At 31.1% G+C, this 22,260-nt stretch overlaps 1 protein-coding gene across 1 annotated transcript in view; it reads left to right on the top strand.

Moving 5' to 3' along the window:
* Nucleotides 1-842: 842 nt before the first annotated feature.
* Nucleotides 843-22,260, top strand: part of LOC128996523 (protein madd-4-like) — a 125,940-nt gene continuing 104,522 nt past the window's right edge. The window contains exon 1 of the mRNA XM_054421904.1: nt 843-914. Coding sequence (XP_054277879.1) covers nt 843-914 — 72 coding nt within the window. The remainder of the gene's footprint in view (nt 915-22,260) is intronic.

The following is a 22,260-nucleotide window of genomic DNA, read 5'->3' as shown; positions in this document are numbered from 1 at the left end:
TAAGTTAAACGAAATTATAGAGGACTTACCTTAATTTAGATGTTTTAATAGCAATACGTATGCTGGTTGTTCTTCCTGTGCTTCTCAACGAGACAAGAGTACTTGGGAGACAAATTTGGATTGCTTAATCTGATTAAAAAACTAGTTACACACTTCTTCTGGGTTATTCTAGGTAAATCATACTTTAATCGTACTGTATTGCTAATTTTTGTGAAAGTCACTTCTGTATTTACATTGATCAAAACTTTGTCGTAACCAATTGTTTTATCCGGTTTACGGTTTTCTAAAAAGTTTGTGTTACTTATTTGCTTTCCATATGTACTGTCTTAAAAATGATCATATTAATGTTTATATTAATCAGCTAAGTTTTTCGATTGTTTGGGTTTTTGATTTTCTTGAATTGTAATTAAAACCTATTCCATATTTTATGTTCAAAATAACTTGTATACACACAATCAATTTTATCACTATCAAACCTAACAATTACTAACAATTCAGTTCAAAGTTTTTGAATTAGCATATAGCTTGTCTCTTGTGTTGAATCTGAAGAGATGTACAGATAAAAAAACTCACTTTGAAAAGAGAGGTAATTTTTGTTGACATAAGTGCACTCTAACGTCACAACCAACAAAACCTAATAATAACAGATTCCACAGAATACAACAAAACGTCTACTTCACTATCCAATGTCAACGTTCACTACATCCAAACACGTGTATAGGAGAACAAGTGGTTGGATAGCGATCAAGGACAAGTTGTGGTCAAAGAGGCCGGGTCGTACAATTAGGGATGCATGATTTATCGTTTGTAACCAGACGACCCAATTGTAACGGCTACTTAGCATGATAGCTGCGTGGGCAGTGCGCCAGCGCCACTGTGACTCTGCGCAGGCGCCGGCACTGGGCATGCGCGTCGTGAAGAGTCGTTCTTTTGAACTGATCCTCTGGAAGATCAACTCCTTTTGGAGTCGTTCTTGGGAACAGTAAAAAATGTTATGTTTGTGTTTAAAAATTGCATTTTTCTGTGTTTGGTAGTGTATACAACTGTGGAATTCTGAATGATGGAATTACAAATAATTTTAATGGGAAGGTGCCTAAACTTCTCATTTGTTTATGTCATGTTGGAATTGAACACGTTTCTTTAGCACGGAAGTCAAAATGCTAAGCAGTTGCACATGAAGAAACGTTAATTAGTTTTGTTGTTATGAATAATTTAATGTATCATTAGCATTGACTGGAAAAAGTAAAGTAGACATTTCATTCTCTAAAATCTCATCCCTGTTGTTTGATATGAGTTTCATGTTTGTGAAGTTTTGGTTCACTGGTGTCGAGTAAATGTATCCCTCTCATTTTTGGTCTTATTTTACACCTTCTGCTTATTTCTTAGTTCATTATACATGCAGGCAAGCAAATATTTACACATTGATAGTTTTAAGTTAGCCTAAAGTAGTTTTAAGAGTGAAAACTAAAAACACTTGTTACCAATATAATGTTCTCAAAATGTGTAATATTTAATTTTAATAAGTAAATGAAACCCAATAAAGGACAAAATACTATCGAGAAAATAAGATCACTTAGAATCAGTTAAATGTATGACATATCTAACTCTATATCGCTAACAAAAGGATTGTATCTCAAAGAAATGTTATTAAATTGACAATAGCTAATGTTAAACGTATAAATTTCTTATATAGTGTAAATATACTAGAGCAAAAATTTTCGTTGTGGAAATTTTATTCAAAATCCCACTAATCATCAATGACGAATTAATATGAAATAATTCCTTTATTTGATAATTTGGAACCCACTTCCAACTTAAGGTTTACCTATGCATAATTATGAAAGTTAAAACTATTCCTACGCCGGCGATACGGTTAGTTCATTATTGTATATCCTAATTTGACCTTATTCAAAATTAAGTTAAATAAAATGTTCTGTGTACCGTAATTTGATATTCGTACTATGCAATATTAATTTTTGAAGAAGCTATGGAAAGCCCTAGACATCGATACGCCAAATGTCAGCAAGGAGGGAAGCACCCAAATAAACCCTATCGTGGCTTCCGGCAGTAAACAATGATTTATCTAGTAAATCTGAATGTGAAACGAAGCAAATTCCTCAGTACCGGTCGTTGAGCTAGGTTTTATGAAAACAAAACAGTCTCCCTCTACAGATATTGTGAAAGGAAGGAATCCACTTCGGAAACTAAAGAATATTCGTTTTAGTGTTCAAACATAAGTACCTTAAGCATTAAGATAGAATACGTTACCGTGATTTTTTTTGCAGAATAGTTGGAATTTAGTTACTACGAAAGCGTAAAATATCAATCTCTTTTGAAATTTTGTTAAGTATTTGGTGAAGCTTCCAATATTCGTAGGCGCGGCTATATGACGTGGTTTTAGAAAAATTGTGTTTAGCATGATTCATACCCTATGCTATAAAGCACGAGCTCTAACAACTAAACTAGATTGGTCCCATAGTGTTGCAACATTCGTTATGAATACACAGTTAATTATTAAAATAAACTAAGAAAAGCATTTTAAAATGCTATTTTCCTTTTAAGAGTATCATCTTAAATATACCATTTAAGAGTATCATCTTAAATATACCTAGCTTAACATTAATTTTTCCCTACTTTTTTTAGAGATCAAAATAAATAAAACGCAACAACCAAGTTAGAAAAACTAAGTCCTGTTGATGTAATCTCTAAAAATAGTTTCCAGCTTTTACTGTTTGGTAAGTTTTTAGTAAGTTCAATAATTTCGTCAATAAGGATTAGTGTCCCTATATTATACTATCGATATTTCAAACTAATGGCAAAAATGCGACAATAAGCTACATCCATAATTTAGATACATGTGATTACTTACAATCGAAGTTTACAACAGCTGACTTTTAGGGATAAAAATTCTTTCTACTCCCTAGGGAGTAAAGAAAATAATTTATACCCGCAATGCTTTATTAAATACGGCTGTTTTTGCTTAAGTATGATGCAAAATACATTTAAAAACAATACAAATCTCATTTTATCAACTATAGTGAACCTCAACACGACTCACATCATCACTAAGAATAAATGTATCAACTTGTGGTAAACTCGTGAATCCTTCTTGGAAACATTAGGAATCAGAAACAAAAGTATTCGTCGAAGGGTGGATTTACTTAACGTATCTGAAGCGTCGCAGAATCAATAGTGCAGAGGCATTAGGCGAGATTTACGTGGAGCTTGTGATTTAACCGAACCCCCACAAGTCTCTGATTCCGAACGGGTATTTCTCCTTCTCACACAATCCTTGAAGTGATTGTACAAAATATTCCTTATTCCTAGTACTAATGATGTGTTTGGGTATGCAATATTTTCTATGACATAGTTATTTACAAAATTTATCTTTAGCCCTACACAAGTCGTACAATCAGAACGGGTATTTCTCCTTTTCACACAACCCTTGAAGTGATTGCACAAAATATTCTTTATTTTCATTAGATATCAGGGTCTTTTGTACAACTAATATGCTGTATAAAGCTTGAATAGTGGTCTCACCATATAATTCAATACCGAATGTAATATGCGGGATTGAGCATAGTGAACCATGAATAAAATATTCAATGTGCAAAATTTGAAATCACACAAGATAGACCAGAGGAAGTTTTAATTTTTAATTCTTCTTGGATGGACCAATCAATAGTCCTAGACATTTAGAATCGTATTTTTGCATCAAGGACGTTATCTTCAGTCAATACTACTTCATGAATCACTCCTTCTCCAAGGCATAGTAAGGACTAGAAAATGACTACTCTAAATCTACTACAGTAGCTATCTAAACACAGTATTATCCCGTATCGATTACAAGGTAGATACCTAGCCAGATGGCGCTGACGGACTGCCTTCCCACGTGCTCATAATTCCCGGCATTCCTGTGGTCAGCTGACTCCAAGGTCACCAGACAATGCCCAGATACCTTCATCCCACGTCACACATGTGTTCACCACGTCAAGTACCGCAATCACAGCTGGGATCCAGCTGTTTAACGAGACGAGTTTAAGACTGTATTGTTGGAAATTAACGCTTGTTTTATTTGGCGGGAGAATGAAGTGGTTTTTGGCGGGAGATTTGTAGCCTGGTGTACTACGATGGTTTATTAGCGGCATTGATTGTACGTGGATTGTTTATGGACTTAGTTGCTTATGTAAGGTGTAATTATGTAATGTAGATTTCCTTAAGAAATAGTTTGATATTTTATACTTCCTTACTGTTGGGTTACGTTTATTTTTAGACCTTAAACACACATTAAACTACTAAAGATGTAGATAGGTACATTTAAATCTGACAAAAGCCCTTGGACTACTATGGGAACCCCGTCAGATTAGGATAAAAATTAAGCAATAAACTGTTTCATACAAAAGTTTGCATTTTTCCTCAAGAGCTTTCCCTAGACATTTCACTATACGTTAGTTTTGTACGCTTGAAAACCATCAACCTATGCAATCGATGCAAAAATTTGCATTTTAACTCCAAAACTTTACCTAAACATTTACTAATACGTTAGTTTTGTATGTATTGTAAATTATTATAGTTTTAGGTTTATTTCTGTCATTTCTTACTGTAAGTTATGCATAATCCTCATTAAAAAAGGCATACTCATTTTGTTAAAAATTATAATTAAACGGTTTGAACAAAGTAGAGTAAGTAGCCTAGTTATGAGAACAAAACGATGAACCATATTCGTATCATTGTACTCCTTTAAGGAACATTACTATTCTGCCCTACATTCAACATGACTCTTGCTTATTACCATCAAATATTGCGGATATATAATAAACATAAACAATATATAGTGATATTGTAGCATGTAAACCTGTTTATGCCTAAAGTAATTTGTCCATAACTGTTACTTTAAAAAAGATATGTATAAACATTTTCCAATTATAATAAAGTCTTTTGTGAATATTTTAATGGGCTGTGGATGCCACAAATGTATAAATTGTATCACGTATTCTATGGATGTAGTTTGAGTGATTACGTAAAGATACTTGTCCTAGGCCTTGTGTATATTAAAGGACACCATAGTTTCTGATATCATGCTGGTTTCTTTGTCCTTATATTGACACAATGTAATTTTTCAATCCTAAACTTTGCATTGAACTATAAAAAATGCATTAATTTAATTTAAACTTCTACAACAGTAATCGGACATGCTATATTTTGGAAAAGATAAATTAACAGCCTCAATCTTATTAATAAATAAGTTAAGCTTGCTGTATAGAGTGTATTCAATATTTCAATATTCTATTAGTAAATATGATAGATTACACAAGACGTGCTTTTATAAAAATAGTGTTTTAACTCGAATTTAAATTCATCGAGCGATATATTACGGTAAATGGCTGCATTGGCTGCCTTACCTTACCAACAATGGTCCATTTATAAACATATATCAAACCCCATAAGAGATTTATCTAAATACTCTCTCTATGCTGTAATTTGGAGTTAACCCAGTTTAGTTTTCTGGGCGGAAACAAAAATTATAAAGTCTATGGATGCGCAAGAAAATATTGTCCATAGTAGAATTTCACATCCATTTTATTACAAATTAACTTCTTAATTTACCTTAACATATGGTAATTTGTCTTAAAATATGATATCCAATGTAATACATGTCATTTTATTATGACTGTTGTTTATTATTCCATTTATGTTTATTCATGTATCAGGAGTTTCATTTTATTTGATCCATTTATGAATAATGTAATCTACTATGAATATACATTAACTGTAGTGTATATCAACTACAGTACTAAAAAATATTCATCGAATGTATTTTACACGTGATTGACTGTACCTTTTTCATGTGTGACTGAAAACTTGCTATTACCATTGTACTAATTCCCTTTACCGAAATAAATAAATAATTCATTCATTTATATTCATTCATTCATTCATTCATTGGTCTTCCCCTTAGGCCACCTGGGGACTTGACTAATTAAAAGGACTAAGTTAACTAATTATCTCGGGACTTATTTAAGGCCTGACTTGATCACGATCTGGTGAGATACACCAGTGTAAAAAAAGTTTTAGCAATCTGGTCCAAATTTTCTCCAATTAGTTTGTTTACAACCATGGGTAAGTGGCGGTTGTAACCATGTTAATTAATGGGGAAAATCACTAAAGAAGCAATAGCTTTTGAAATGTAATTTTCCCAGAAATGGGGGTCGTATAACCTTTTTGGAGTTTAAAGGACTATAAATACTTAATTTTAATCAAAACCATGAAAGTCTTTTATTAAATCCGATCTTTCCATTAGTACCCTATGATGGGTTTTTAATGGGAAATACCCATTAACTATAAGCAATTCTAAAATATTAACAAATGCCTGGAGACCCTAGATTAGTACCTACATACTATCAAAATTATCAAAATCGAAAAGAAAACATAGTTTTGGGAATGAGTGATTTTTTTTTCCTAAGCGCTATGCACGAGCTCGGGATTCTTTTTCTCATTACTTTTGGCTAGACATAGGGGCTGTGGTATTATCACGTGGAAAAAACTCCATTGGTTATTTGGCGGGATTTGAACCTGGGACCTCAGGTACCGAAGACTTGGCTCTATCACTATACCACCTCGCTCCCCCAGGGAGTGAGTCGCAGTTATAGAGTTTAGAGAAACTTCCTCACTTATCAGTTGATCAAGACCGGTTAACAAGGCTTTTCATTAAAAATAGACACTTAAATTATGTCAAAATTTTGAAAACAATGATTGAATTAAGAAAACACCGTAAAGACCGCAGCTTATGGGCAGGCTACTAAATTTAGCTGTGTATGATTCATGGTTATGCATGATATTTTAAGTAATAAAAACTAATAGCTTGCTTATTACATTTAGACGTTAGACTCATAATATGTTTAGAAAATAGTAGATAAGTTTATTTTGTCACGTATTCGGCGTTGAACGTTGGACAATATACTTTACAGGAGCAGCTTACAGAGGTTCACTCTCGGTCAGTTTAGTTTAATCCTCTCTAAGTCCCGATACTCGGCTAAACAGCTCGTCTCACCAGAACTTGATACGGTATTACTCTATATTTATTTACAACAAACTGATTTTTTTTTATAAGTTATTTTTAACATTTCAGTTCGTGTGTTCCCATAATTTGATTCTAATTTTAAAATTTATAAACTGCAATGGAAAACATAAGTTAGAACATTTTGAAAATTTAGTAATCTATTTAAATAGCAAACCTGTTTAACGGTTTAAGTAGGTATTACAACATTATAGCTGAGTAATGTTTAATGCGTTTTTTTAGAAAGCCTAAAAACTATCTACACAAAATATATTTCGATAGTTTAAAGGCCATTAGGCACACACTTAAAAGTAAGATATTTAATTTTCGTTACTGACTAACAGCGGTTTCTTTAGTCGGGACCATTATCGCCTAACCAATGAATTGTAATATTATTAGACAAATTAGCATTTTATACATTGATCTATACTTTACCATGACTCACTTTGACATAAATATATACTTGTATAGATTTTATATAAATATGTAAAAATGTGTCTGTACTTTTTTGTCATTTCCGTCAGAAATACTTTCCCACAACAGTATAGGGTTAGCTTTATGCAGGATTTTGATGTAAATTAACAGAACAATGTCTTAGGACTTGTAAGTGGTTCTTTTATGTAATGGAGAGCCTATTCTAACGAGTTGCATTTCAACTTTGACATATTAAAACCTTTTATGTGACCGCACTGCTGACGCACATAGCAACTTATCAACTTAACTTATCAACCGTTAACTTATCAACTGAAAACTATTTTCTAAGGGCGCGAAATCACCACTTTCCAAGATTTAATTCACCTCTTCAGGGAGAAGGTTTTTTATATGCTCGGTGGTCGGTGGGGTATTTTCCTTGTTCTGTAAGTTTTTAAATTGATCTGAAAAATAAAAATATAACATTATTTCCTAATAATAATAAAAAAACTGCATGTAAACAAACGTGTACGAAACTCATATGCGACACCTTAATAGTTATAATAGGACTATTAATAAGACCCTTTTAAACCAATGTTAAATGTTAAAATGTTAAACCAATGTTTTAAGCCAAATATGTTAAATTTTTTTTTTGTTTAATATGTGGACATTAATTAGTGTTTGATTAGACAATGTAGAATTTTAAAAAAAGTTTTAATTTTTTTACAATGATTTACCATTGTATTACATCACTTGAAAGGAAACTTACAAAATCGTTTCACCTTACAAGATGACGGACAAGTTATTATTTCTCTCAAGGTTCAGGGGCCGTTATTGTTTAAAGACCCAAGTCAGAGTTCCAACAAAGGCCCCATTAGTGGCCAACATTTACTGCTCTTTATTCTTCCATATGTTTGTGTTTTCTGTCAATTAATTTCCTTCACAAAGACTTTCGCTGAGAACTGTTTGCGCTTTTACAAACAATCGTAGCTCGTAAATAATAAGCTTGTGTTCATCAATTTGTCTCAGAAGAATAACTTTTATCTCTAACTTTAAGTTTACATTTAGGTTGTTTGACATGGTAAATTTTAAAATAGTTACTGAGGAAATATGCCATTTAAAACTGTGTAGAACCCTTATTAATGTTTTATGAAATTTTAATGTGATAAGTTTGTATAGCTTATTCTTGAATGTCAATGTTTTTATATCCTGGGTTTAAAAAACAAAAATATTTATTTTCTCAAGTATTGTGTTTAAAATCTGTTGAGATATTATTAAAACTAGCTCTGAAAATGCGAATATATAGATTTTAATAACATTAATATATCTGCATAGAGGTTAATAGTTCAACCTATAATATTCAATTAGAAAATATTTTTTAACCATAAATGTATACTTATATGAATACCAGTTAACGATTTGTATTGCATTAAACCGTTTGCCCATTTCTCCTTTGCATATTAATAAATTTCATCGATTAAATAATCGATTGGCATTTTTAAGGCTTTCGCTTTTACAAAAACTAACAAAATACTCAAAAAAAGTGGTGACTTGGTTTTTGAGATAACTTGACTTGCTTGACTTTGAAGTGTTATATTATTATATTAAGTAATTTTTATTTATAATATATTTTTCCCCTACTGACAACTAAGGAATATGTCGGCCTTAGTCACTAACACTACAAAATCGCACCACTCATCCTACACCCATCTCCATCATATTTGGCTTAAAATGCCTATCAGTTACTGTGAAATTCATGTTTTAAAGTATTACATAATGGATTCCTAAAGAAACTAACAATCAATTCGGAACAGGCATTAAAACTGTAAGACCTACTAAGTGGTTGTTAACCAAAGTTAGCTAAACTGTAGAAGAATACTAATGGAATAAGCATTGAAAGTAAAGTGAAAGTAGAAGATCCCAGTTAATCTACCCTTTATACTGTTAAGCTCGGGAAAATCTCACTGCTTAACCACTTCCCCGATGCCCTCTCATACTGATGAGGTCTGCATGTTCATTCACCACAATTCAACTTGTATAGGAAATAATACCATTTTGCAGAAAACCTGCAGACTAAGCGAATTTCCATTTGTCTGAATGGATTTTGACAAAAATATTTGCTTGGATTTGTAGATTCATTTCCTGTTTGAAAAACATTAGTTTTTATGAGTTCTTATGTGTTCTACAACAGGGAAGGAAACTGGTTTTTCATGAAACCTTTTATAGTATTGTATGGAATAACCAATTGAAATTCATTCCAAATATATCAATAAACAAGCAAACTAGAATGGTTTATTTTTATACAGGGATTTAAAATGTACAGTTTTTTCTCCATAACCTTTAATCGTACAAAAATGATAACTATAAAAGATTATTTTTTTTTACCCTACACGATGGCTTATTGGTAATGGGTAATTTTTATGTTATAATGTTAAATTATAGTCAAAACCTAATTCCTATGACCTAATTTTAATGGTTCGCAAAACATAAGCGTATACAATTATACACGTTAACGCCAAATATCATCAAAATCGGGCCAAAATTACTCGAGTTATTGAGTTAACGGACACGCAAATATAAAAGTGTTAACGAATAGTTTTTTTGGCTTCAGGACCATCAAAATGAAAAAGTAAATCGCTTCCGGGTTTAGAGATATTACCCTTTAATCCTACCTACAAAAATAGCTACACGTCCATAGGGAAATTCACTAAAATAAATAATGAAAGTGTAATCAACGCTTAATATTTGTGTGGTATTGTAATAAAAACTTGCCTCAGTCACAGCACTGATAATTTTTAACTTATGTCTTACCCACATCAAAAACTGCAAGAAAAAACTTAAAGTTGTTCAATTTTGAAATTGTACAATATGTATATTCAGTCGTATTCTTGCAACTTTATATTTGACCAAAATCCAAAATATATGTCTTGTAATTTTTACAACCTATCTACAAATCTGTAGATTTTAAATCTAAGACGGGTGAGAGAAAAGTGAAAATGTTTGAGAGTAAATCTTTAAAGAGAGCGATCAAGTCAATTTCAAGCCAAGTAACCACATCAGTTGTAGTTTTGTTGTAGTTTTGGCACGTGTACATTTGTAGTAGTATTTTGGCTTTCACGGTACTTGTGAAATTAAATGTTTCAACAGACAGTCAATATTTGGTACAAATATGTGTTATTCATTTTACGTCAAACAAAAAAAATATGGACATTTTATTAGAAAAGAAACATAGTCTTAACTTTACGTGGTATGCATTAGACCAACGTAAAAAAAATCAGTTACTGTTATTATTTAATAACATTAATTTTCCTGCACATCTTTACTAATATTGGTATTTAAATGTAAACTTACAAGCAACAAATCAACCAACTAGTAAAAGAAGTTTGCATACTTAATTTTATATTTTTCAGTTCCATTAAGATAAATTATAGCCTCTTTTATAAAATATTTAAACTAAAAAGAAAATCCTCCCTTTTTAAATTTTTCAAAAACACAAAATGTATAGCAATAATGCACTTTACGACAAGATTACTTAGTTACGTTTTAAATTCACTGAACAAAATAATCGTGAAAAGTAAGGTGATCCGAAAAATAAAAATTACACCATATGTTATGAGCTGAACCGGTTTCTGGACCTTCCGACAAGCCTATCAGTGCCGCGGCCAATATGGGGCAGTTACTGTAAAGAATTACCTTATAAATTTGAACTGAAGTCTTCGGAAAACATGTTTAAGCAGTCAGAGGTGATCTACTATACTGGTTGGCAACCAACAGGCCATTAAACAAGTCAATACGAGATAGGGAATCTCTTATTTAGCTTCCAACACTGAAAACCGAATCTTGTTTGTTGTATGAAAGGGATTACCATTTTTTTTATGTTGTAAATCCTATTAAGTCATAGGCGTTGAAGTAAAGTCTTATTTGTGTGAATTTGGTAAGTTGGGTTTAGTTTACCATCATCATTAACGACAGAAATTGTATAAATAATTTTGACTATGTTTTCTATACAATTTACCCTTCTATTATTTATTTAATTCAGTGACATAAGCGTATTTAAATCTTAACATGAGTTAAGGATATGAGTAGGATGGAGTAAGATGTTTTGTGTAAGAATCACGTGTAGAAAGCTCAATGATAAAGGAGAGCTGGAAAAACCTATTTACTTTTCTCAGAGTCAAGTCGGCTAAATGTTAGGTATACAATTTAGTTACTCCACTACCAGCAATTTAACCAACGTAAAAACGCCCAAATAGACTTCATATTTCATATTTTAACGTCATATTATAGCTTCGTATTTTTAAAGAAAGAACATCATTGAAGTAATGTTTTAGAAGTCTAGTAATTAGTAAATTTTTCAAACCTGTTTATTCAATTTTTGCAAACTAAGTACTACCTAAAATTACCATCCTTTGGTACTGAACACAATAACCAACCAACTAACTTATTATTTTAACATTTGCGAGAGCCTTGAAAGCTTTTGGATAATTTAGTTAAGTAGTGTATAGTGTAGAATTTTTCCGAACAACAAAGAAAAGGACAGTTTTAGCTTCCGAACAGTCTCTATGTCATACGTTTTTATAAGCAAAGTAGAGTGCATTAATAAAGATCAGAAAATCCTCAAAACACTCTTGAAAGTGAGACGTTCGGAAAAGATTAAACTCCCTTCGATTGGTTACATTTATCACGGCATTCAATCCCCTCTTTTACTGGTGAATGACCAAATCAATTACTTTCTTAGAGGTTGTTAATGAAAAAGTGTCAAAAGAAATCTTTCTCTAAGGCTTTACTAATTCATTTTTTACTTATGCTTCAGATTAACGCAAAGTACAGTTCGATTGTTATTGTTCAATTTCACTACTACCAATCAAAATAAGTAGGTTATTATTTTTTTTTGTCATAAATCTATATAAAACCTAGGGAACGCTCTTTTCGGAAGGTAAATATTACTAGATTTTGATTAGATATTGTAATTATAACTGTGCAAAATACTTTTACTTGTTGGTATAGTTGTAGCTAGTAAGTTAATATTAAACTAATTTATATGAAAATTCGTTTCTTTTTAAACGATATCAGGCATTTTTATTGTTTAATCATACTTTACAAAAGTATTTAAGAATTTTTACAATATGCCTACTTTGGAACTAATAATTTTTTTTTTCTAAGTGCACTACGTACAACTGTGTTTAGTGATGTAAATAAAGTACTTAAAACCATAATAGAATGAAAATAAGCAAATTTTTCTTGTTGCAGAATACTTATCTTTTCCAATAAACAATAGTAACTTTAACTTTATTTAAACAAAACCATGGCTATGAGGATCTCTCTAATCATATCTAACCTTATGCTTCTTCTTCTCTATTAACTTTTGAACATTCATTCCGTTAAATTTTGTAATACGTTACATATATAACTTTAAGTAAATGTTGTTTTAACCTGTAACACTTTAGGTATATAATGGGATTGAACTCCCCTTAACACATTCAAATTTAGAAAGTCAAATACTAGGTTATTTAAACACACAAAATACTTCCAATAGTATTGTTACTTATGTTCTTAATAGTTTTTCAACACATACGATTGATGAACACATAAACACCTTAGAATATAATTGATTCTCAGAATAATTAATAGCAAAAAAGTAATCGAAAAACCTAACAGAAAATTATTGTAAAGAAATTTTAATCGAACAAAGTTAAAGTAATAATCCAGATAATGTTTTTTGTTTGCATATTTACTTAGGAACTTATCCTACTGGAGAAGATTACATGGGATCACCGGTGTTCAGATTAATCCCAGATAAGCACCGATACTGTGGTAACCCAAGCTGGTCCTTTCAGGTGAAATTGATAAGTATCTCCTTGCATCACTGAAAACACTGAAACTTCTTCCTGATAAGACCTCGTGCGCATTGTGTTAATAAATTTGTGTGTATTTATATTTTCAAATATTTCCGTCCTTGTTCTAATAAATAATATTAGTTCATGTGCACAAATATTAATTTTTATGGTAACGTTTAGATTAATCTTATTTTCTATACTTTAAAATTGTAAATTTTAAGTTTGTAAAAACATAAATGTTATTTATAATATTTTTTCTGTTCCATTCGAAGTTTCCATTTAAAATTAAAACATTTACCGGTAACATATCTATTATATTTAATTTAGTTGCTTATGGATTGTAATTATTGTCAATGTATTTAACTGTATGACTGTAATCGATCTTATGTTTTTTTTCTTATCATACACTTTATGCAGGTTTAATATTAGGCAGCCTGAAGTTGTTTGTCACATTACTTCAAGTTGGCCTGACTTGAAGTAATGTGACAAACAATTCCAGGTCTGTGTCCAACAGAGTAGAGGGGTTTCTTTAGTGAGTAGTCTGTGATAGATTCAGGAGTCTCACACTACAGACTGGCTACCTGTGTGCGTAAAAGCGTTTTCCCTCCTCTCCCTTAAAAAATATATATATATTAGGCAACGGGCTTCAATGGATGAAAAATATTGAATGTTGGTGTTCGTGGGGTACATTGAGGTCATCCCCAGTCCAATATTCTACACGTTTGCTATTTTCGTTCTTTGATGTTTAAATTTAATTAATGTTTTTATTTTTAAGACTTCGTGTTTATAGAGATGTTTAAAACTAACAATCTACCATGTTCTACTGTGGTGTTATACGCAAACAACGTTTTAAGTACCTTATTGAAACCCGTATTTTGTTTATAGATTTACTGTGCACCAAACAATACAGTCAGTTAAAGACATTAATAACATTTGTTCGTATGATTCGTTTTTTACTCACCATCATACTATAAATACAAAATTATTTTTTTAATTATGATTTTCTACTTGATATCCTTCATTAAATCCGTCACATTTTACATTACTTTTAAATAATACCGCACGTATTTTACCATTTTTCCTCGGCACGTATACGTATTTTTCCTCGGCAGGTGTAAATGTTAAATGACTTTCACGAAACAAAAGGCCCATTCATAAGTTAAAAGCAGCCATTTACGCGGTCTGTCATGTCTCTATTGTTTTGTTAAATGGACGTCAGCGAGTTGATGTAGAGGATTCTCATACTCTGACGATGAATTTTCTATGACAAATCATACAATAGTTGGTAATTTATGAAACATTGTTTATTATTTTATTTTTATCCTTGAATTCTGTTCAAATATGGTTAATGTGGTGTATAGGCTGAAAACGGTTATATTTAATTAAATAATATTTTGTCTTTAGTTTTTTCCTTTGTCTACTCGCAAACTACATTGCGATTTAGTGTTTTGAACATTTAAATTAAAATAAATTTATTTGCGATATAATAGCAACATAGCATCAACAGGTAACACAAACTTAGGAAGTATAATTAAAATATTTTCTGTATTTTGTGTTTATTTAAAATTGAATACAATATAGGTCTACAAATATTCATGATGACAACCGATTAAATTAATTTATTGCATTTAGCTATATTTATAGTGGTTTCTCTAATTTTTGGAAAAGGTATACACGTATTTTGTTTAGTTAATTCTAATACTTAACAATACTCGCTAAAATGTTGTTTCCGATTTTTACGGAAAATGAATTGGGTTAATCGGATGAAAAAAATAAAACTATTTTTAGAATAAATTTTTTACATGAATTCAATTTTAATGAGCTATTTCAACTATAGCAGCACTAACATTGTGGTTGAAGTGAGAAAACCATTAAGTAACAAGTGGTTTAGTGGTAATTCAACTTAATGTGAGAACAAAGCCCCAGAATCTCAGTCAGTGGCGCTGAAATAGATTTATTGGTTCGACTCTTTCTCCAATTTTACGATTTTTCATTTACACTTTTTTAGCTAAATTTTTCATCCCCTGATGTTTCACAAGAGTCTATTGGTACACATCTTCCTTCGAATGAACGTACAAAATAATTTTTCTGATACAATTTGATTTCTTACATTCAATAATCAACGGTATTTCAAAATACGCCGATTATTCTAGTTAAATAAAATCTTATTCTAAGAACTGCCGGGTACATCATAGTAGGCTACACACGCTACAATCGTAATATGCATCTTTTTTATTAACTTGACAAAGATGCAAAATAAATATCCGTAAAAATTATTATGTAATATTTAAGGAGCTTACTTAAAAATTAGATTTTAAATTTTTTTTAGTGCAAGGATTGTTTTGTCTTTTTTGTTTTATTGTTTTAACCATACATAGTTGCGTTTAATTTGTACTTATATAGAAAACAGAGAAAGAGATTAGGGATTGTTTCATGTTGTATTAAGTATTACCTTTTTCATAAATCCTATTTGCGTTTATTAGGTTATATTTATTAGGAATATATGTTAGTCTTTTATCATCATGAGAATCGTTTACGTCTATATAATTAATTAATCATGTCAAGTCAAAAAAACATTAGCGAATGGGAAATTTTTTTCGACGAATTATGTATATGTGTTCCGTTTATGTTAATAATATAAGAACGTCAATTAATCATTCAAGACCCATTTTAAACGCATAAAACACAAACCTTTATCTAAAAAGGAAAAACATTTAAAACAAACTCGAAAAAATATTGTAATTCATTCATATATGCATATCAAATAAATTTCGGACACATAAATTCTTGTAAATTTCACACCTTAAACATACACATTCCAAACTGCTACGCTACAAGTTTAAAGCTACTTTACACAAAAGGTGATTCAAGGTGAAGCATTTGTTTAGTAGCGGAATAGACTCTTTGACTCCATTTATCTTTGAGCTCACAGAGAAATAATATTAGCGTTTGATGATGGAGATAAGAAGGCGTTATGATGGATTGTACTCATAACTCTTGTCGACGTTGCCGCGATGTACCTTGCAAGGTAGTTTTATCTGACGCCAAGTGGGGAATTCGAAATCATCATGTCATGGGGAACTATATTATAGATATTTGGTCACCTAACTTGATTATTTCTATGATGCATCATCTTAAATAGTTTTGGTTATTATTTATTTTCCATTTATGCCGGGGGTATTTTTTAAGAGACTGACAAGACTCTTAGATTTTTACGATATGACTTTTTGTATATATATATATACATATATATATATATACATATACATATATATATATATATTTGTACATTGAATAACATTTTGTAGCCCGATGACAAAATGGCAAATGTCTTTTGGTCCACCAATCTCGCTTGGACTCGAACCAGCGACCTTCAGATATAAGGGAGAGCCAAACCATTCGGCTATCTAGACAATATTAGAAAATTCCGTTGTTTAATTGATTGAGGAAAGTAAGTCATAATCATAGTTTTAATCCCATGGAGGTTTTCAGACATGGGCTACTTTTTTTATACATTGATTTTAACCAGTTCAACTGTTCAAATTTGATTCCTCCAGGGTTTATACAATGACTATAATGTTGGATACCTTTTGTCACTGTTTATCCATTGTCTTTTTCTAGATCCATTCAGAATGTTTATACTTTCTTAGTACGATACCTTAGGGAGAATAAATACTATACAAACAAATAGATTTTCCAGGTTTTAAACAATAACTTAGATTAAAAACTTTTAAAAATATATTTAATATTCTTTTCATTTACGTTAATTGACACCTAATAGAGAAATTTTGTTTGTAAACATTTGTCATAGATGGAATCATTAAAAATATAGTTTGACAACTTGTATAATGTATATATACCACACAGCTATGAGACAGAAACTTACTCAAGTTCCATGGTGACAACAAGTACATTTATTTATTATTATCTAATAATTGAATTATTGAATTGGAATCATAATACATATAATCCCTAATTAGGGCTGACTTAGACATGCCGTCCATAATATGTATCTGATGCATTGCTTTGCTAATTAACTTATTAAAATCAACACTTTTTTATTAGAGCAGTAAGCTTTAAACATAATTAATCTTTATCTAATAAGAGTTGCGATAAATATTTAACAGGATTATTTTATCCTTCGGAATGTGCGTTTGCGCTAACGGAATGGTTTAAGACAAAGTTTTGAATACAAATTAACTATTTAAGTAAGAAAACTTGTCAAAATGCAAATCTAAGTCAGAGTACAATTCAATTATTCTGATGGAGGTTTAGTTTGATTTAGAAACTTAGTACCTTCATCTACATCAAATCAAAGATATTTCGTTTTCATTTAGATTTCCATTGTTATGAAGTGTAAAATGTGTATATAAAAGATGTGGGTGTTGTTTCAAGGTACGAAATCAAGTTACTTTTTGAGTGTTGTTATTCTGGCAATCATCGATGAAGGCGGTTTTTATAAATAATTAGCACAAAATTCAATGGCTGGCCATAAAAGTCGTTTTCAATACCCATCCCAGCCAGGTTGTAAATGTAACTCATTAAGGGTTCTTTTGTTTGTAGAATAGTTTGATAAGAGATGTTTGCCGTGTGGATGTTGACCGGATTCTTCCTACGTCACAACTAAATTGAGGAATTCTACTTTCATTCCCCCATACCATTTAACTTCTTGAATTTGGACTTTTGTGTATATATCTGTTTTTGGGATCTAGTTTTTGAAGTGATCTGATAAAAAGAGAGTGTGTGTGTGAGTGTGGATAAGCATAAAGTCACTGACTACACCTGTGGTCCGATTTCGACCGAATTGCGAAAGTGGGTACTATTCCACGGTTTTTAAAAATGTGTTTAGCTTTAATGGAGATTTTCCAATGGAATAACGAAGTAATTAGATTTTGACAAAAAAGACTGGAATGATTTTGATTTTGAATTCTAGAATATTATAGTAATTTTAACTATAAACAAAATGGTTAAATCCCCAATGCCTAAAAATTACGGTTCAAAATTACAATGTTTGAGACACTAGCCATAAAGTATCAGGACTACTACCACCGACCTATAATTAGGGCTGTTGACAAACTTATAGGAGAAAGTATGTGACATGAAAGTGTCCTCGAAAATATGTTATGAGTAATAATGATTTTTATTTTCATAAAATTAGGAAAAATCACGATCAAAAAATAGACACAACAACAAAGAAAATAATACATTGAGTTAATATGAAAGTTGCTTTTATTCAGGAAGTACTCGAACAAGAATTGAAAATTAAAACGACCTAAAGATGTGGAAGACAAAGTGACGTCTCGATCACAAAAAGTAAAGCCAATCGAAGGAGAGTTGATTGCAGACCTCGAAGTTGACAGGTCAACTCAAGACAAACATCGAAACATGTGTGTCTTGTATTTGTCTTTCTTTTTTCGTCCATCCGTCATCGTTTGTATTTTTATTTGTCCTGTTACCTTAACTTACTCATAATGCCTAATATGTCACAAATAGTTAAATGTATTTACCCAGTTTTCATTATTAGTACCACATACTTCTTTGTGTTAGTACTCCTATGTTAAATTAATAAAGTTGGATGTCCTAAATTCCCGTTGATCATTATTTTTCTCGTTAAAATAAAGACTGTTGGGAGTTTTAAAACTATTTTCAACCCTTTTCATGAACATTTCTAAGTTCTTATAGTCATCAGTATGGTTTTGTTTGAAGAATTCAAATTCTATTTTAGAGGCCGTTTTATATGTATAATAGTTTCATTACCAAGAATAATTTCTTGTGCCTTCTCCCAGAATAGTATCATTATTAAGTCTTTACTTTTATAAAATAAACTGTTTTAGAAATTTGACACATACTTTTTCCTATTAGATTGTCAAAAACCTGTAAGTGGTGAGATTAACTATGACATTTTTGTAGGGAAAATCACAAAGATGCAATCATTTTTTAGCCATATTTTATCAAGCAATAGTGGGTCGCACTACAGTATTTCGTTTAGAATTATAAGGACCAAAGCATACTAATTTTAATTAAAACCGGCATTTTTTGTAAGAAAATAGCATAAGCTACAATAACTTTTGATTATTAATTTTTACAGCGATGGGAGTTATACCATTTTGTTTGGAATGTAAAGCGGTATAGTATACTTAATCTTTATCAATATCGTTCGTGTAATTTTTTTTTAATTTGACATTTTAGATATTTTATACGCTTTATGGTAAAATTACCATCACAAATCAAAATTAAAAGAAATGAAAAAATACCCTAAGATAGAATGGATTACCAAATTTCATCAAAATCGGTAAAAATGTACCTTACCTACTCATGTCAAGAAACAGTTTGTTGTAAGACAATAAATGAAAGTGGATGAAGCGACGAATTCTACCAAAGAAGTAACAATGAGAAAAGGAGTTGGGAAGAAGCTAATAACATTACAAATGACACTCGCTGCCACAACGACATGATATATTTCCTCGTTTTCTTCTTTCTCGCAATATTTATACTACAGGAGATGTTTTCCAAAGTAAAACGAACATTAGTTTATCCTTATCCCATTGAGCTACATCCAATGGAGAATAATATTCATAAATACGTAATTTATGTTTTATGGGAAAATATATGCTATAGGACAATACTTGGAAACATAATTATTATAAAGCTCGATTAAAAACAATTAATATTATCGAATATATGAACAAATAATGGCAACATTGTTAAACAAACATTTCTTCAAAATTCGCTGAGAAAAAATATGTTTCATTGATATATGAGATTTCTTGGGGAATGGGTTGCCACCCAGTGCATGTCTTTAACGGATTGAAAACAAACTAGCTTGAAGTAGCAAAAAAATAAAAAAAACCTAAATAACTTTCACATTTACATTTCAAACCCCAATTCCAGAGTAAAATTGCATATCATCATGATGTGGGTTTCGATCTTACTAATTTTATCCTAATGCTAAACTTTCCAACATATCCATTTAAAAAACCACATGAAACAAAACCTTCAACTTGATTTACATATTGGCTGTGCACAACGGTTTGTAGGCTGCACGGTTTGACACTACTCTCAATTAACCTTCTACTAGGGTAGTTCTTCGTCGGCCTTGTGCAGTACGACTGCACCATCGAGACATTGGGTGTGCCACGGAGCCGTTACTTGTAATCTACAAAATCCACATCCCAAATACACATCTCATTTTTGTACTACACAGTCTCATTTCTTGTTTTGCAAATGCGCCTTTAATTTTCATGCCCGGGGCCGAGTAAACAGGTCAAAATTTAATAACGCCACTTAAATCTCTTGAAAAAAAAAAACGATTATAGCAACCGACCACACTAAATTAGTAATCTTCATTCAGCCCTAAAATCTAAAGCTTTTTATTTTAGTATATGTAGTGTTGGGACCTAGCTGGTCAAGTGATAGAGCGTGGGCTTCGAACCATGAGGTCCTGGGTTCAAATCACGCCAATAACAAATGGATTGAATGTATGTGATAATTCTGCAAATTTCTAGGACTAGACTGAAGTAGTGTTCCGGGCGAGAACTAGCGTTCTAGTATGTTAAGCTGGGACGTAAAAAAATTTGGTTTACCTTTTTTTAGAGTGATTTTATGACTTACTCTTTACGGACGAAACCAACATTAAAACTATCAGATGATCCATAAGGATAGCAAATCTACAAAGCAAGTATGTTTAATCTATGCTTTTACTTAGCCTTACCTAGTCAAAGTGGAAAGCCAAGCGTTGTGAGATACAACATTGAGTATTTGCTGAGCAAACATTTAGACACCAGACAAATACAGCAACAATCCACCAACTCTGATAGACAGACAAACATGTGTCTAACAGACAAACATGTTTAGACAACATGTGCGGATCTGTTTGAAGCTTGGTAACTTCGCTGAGAAGGTCTTCTGTCGTAGAATGTTATGTTACTCAATCTCAATGTCCTGCATTTAATAACATGGTTTGCGCAAAAAAAAAATTGTTACATGAAGATGCATTGCATTAACGTATAAAATATATTTAATTCTGTGAAATATAATATTTAACATACTTATTGTCACAAATAGCTTAGAGAATATTAATACTTAAGTACCAACCAACTTTGGTCACATTTATTACCACATTTTAGATCTAATAACATTGTTTAAAATGCCTTATCAATTGTAAATGAATGAATATATACGTTAGAAGTAAAAAGATATATGTTAATGATATAGAAAACAATGAAGTGTATACGGTTTAATACATGAAATAACTTAAAATATATGTTATCTTTCTGGAAATACAAATTTTATTCCGATTTAACCAACTATTGGAAAGATGGAAATATAATGTGGCATCATCAACTTAAGAACAACAGGACGACTGAAATATCGTTGTCTGCAAGAAGGTTAAGTTGATTGCTTTTGCTGCTTTTGACATTCCAACTAATACAAACAAGGAAAACATAAGAAGGAATCAGCTGTTTTCATTGACTAGTACATTTGTCAAAATGCTTTGTGCAGAAGGAAAACTGAGCTTAAAAACATTCACATTTATTATAAATAATGTCTCCTATTATTTCTCTTCGGTGATATTTTTTTTAGATTTGCTTAAACGAATCTTTGTCATGACTCAGCTATTTATTCGGTCTTCTATAATGAATGAAAACTATAAGTGTTTACCAACTAAACCAAAAACGAATGTAAATATATTTAATAAAATTACCAGCTGATTTTTTTCCTTCCTCTAAATTTACTTTACTTTGATCTTTTAAGTTCTCTATTTGCCCATTACACGCGCTAGTGATTGTTTACAACTTATTATTTATATTATTGAAATCAGCTGTTTTTACTGATAACTATTAAGGTTGTTATTTTAAACTATTTCGCAATAACTTGTTTGACTAACCTATTATAGTTTTGAACTTAGTCAAAGGAAAATTTAGTTTTTCACTACATATTTTTAATCTAGTAGGG

This window comes from Macrosteles quadrilineatus, unplaced genomic scaffold, assembly GCF_028750875.1.
Source record: "Macrosteles quadrilineatus isolate MER2022 unplaced genomic scaffold, UCM_ALF_1.0 Scaffold_6__1_contigs__length_79288215, whole genome shotgun sequence".
NCBI classification, from domain to species: domain Eukaryota; kingdom Metazoa; phylum Arthropoda; class Insecta; order Hemiptera; family Cicadellidae; genus Macrosteles; species Macrosteles quadrilineatus.
Note: the sequence above shows the minus strand (reverse complement) of the source record. Positions and strands in the feature narration are given on the sequence as shown.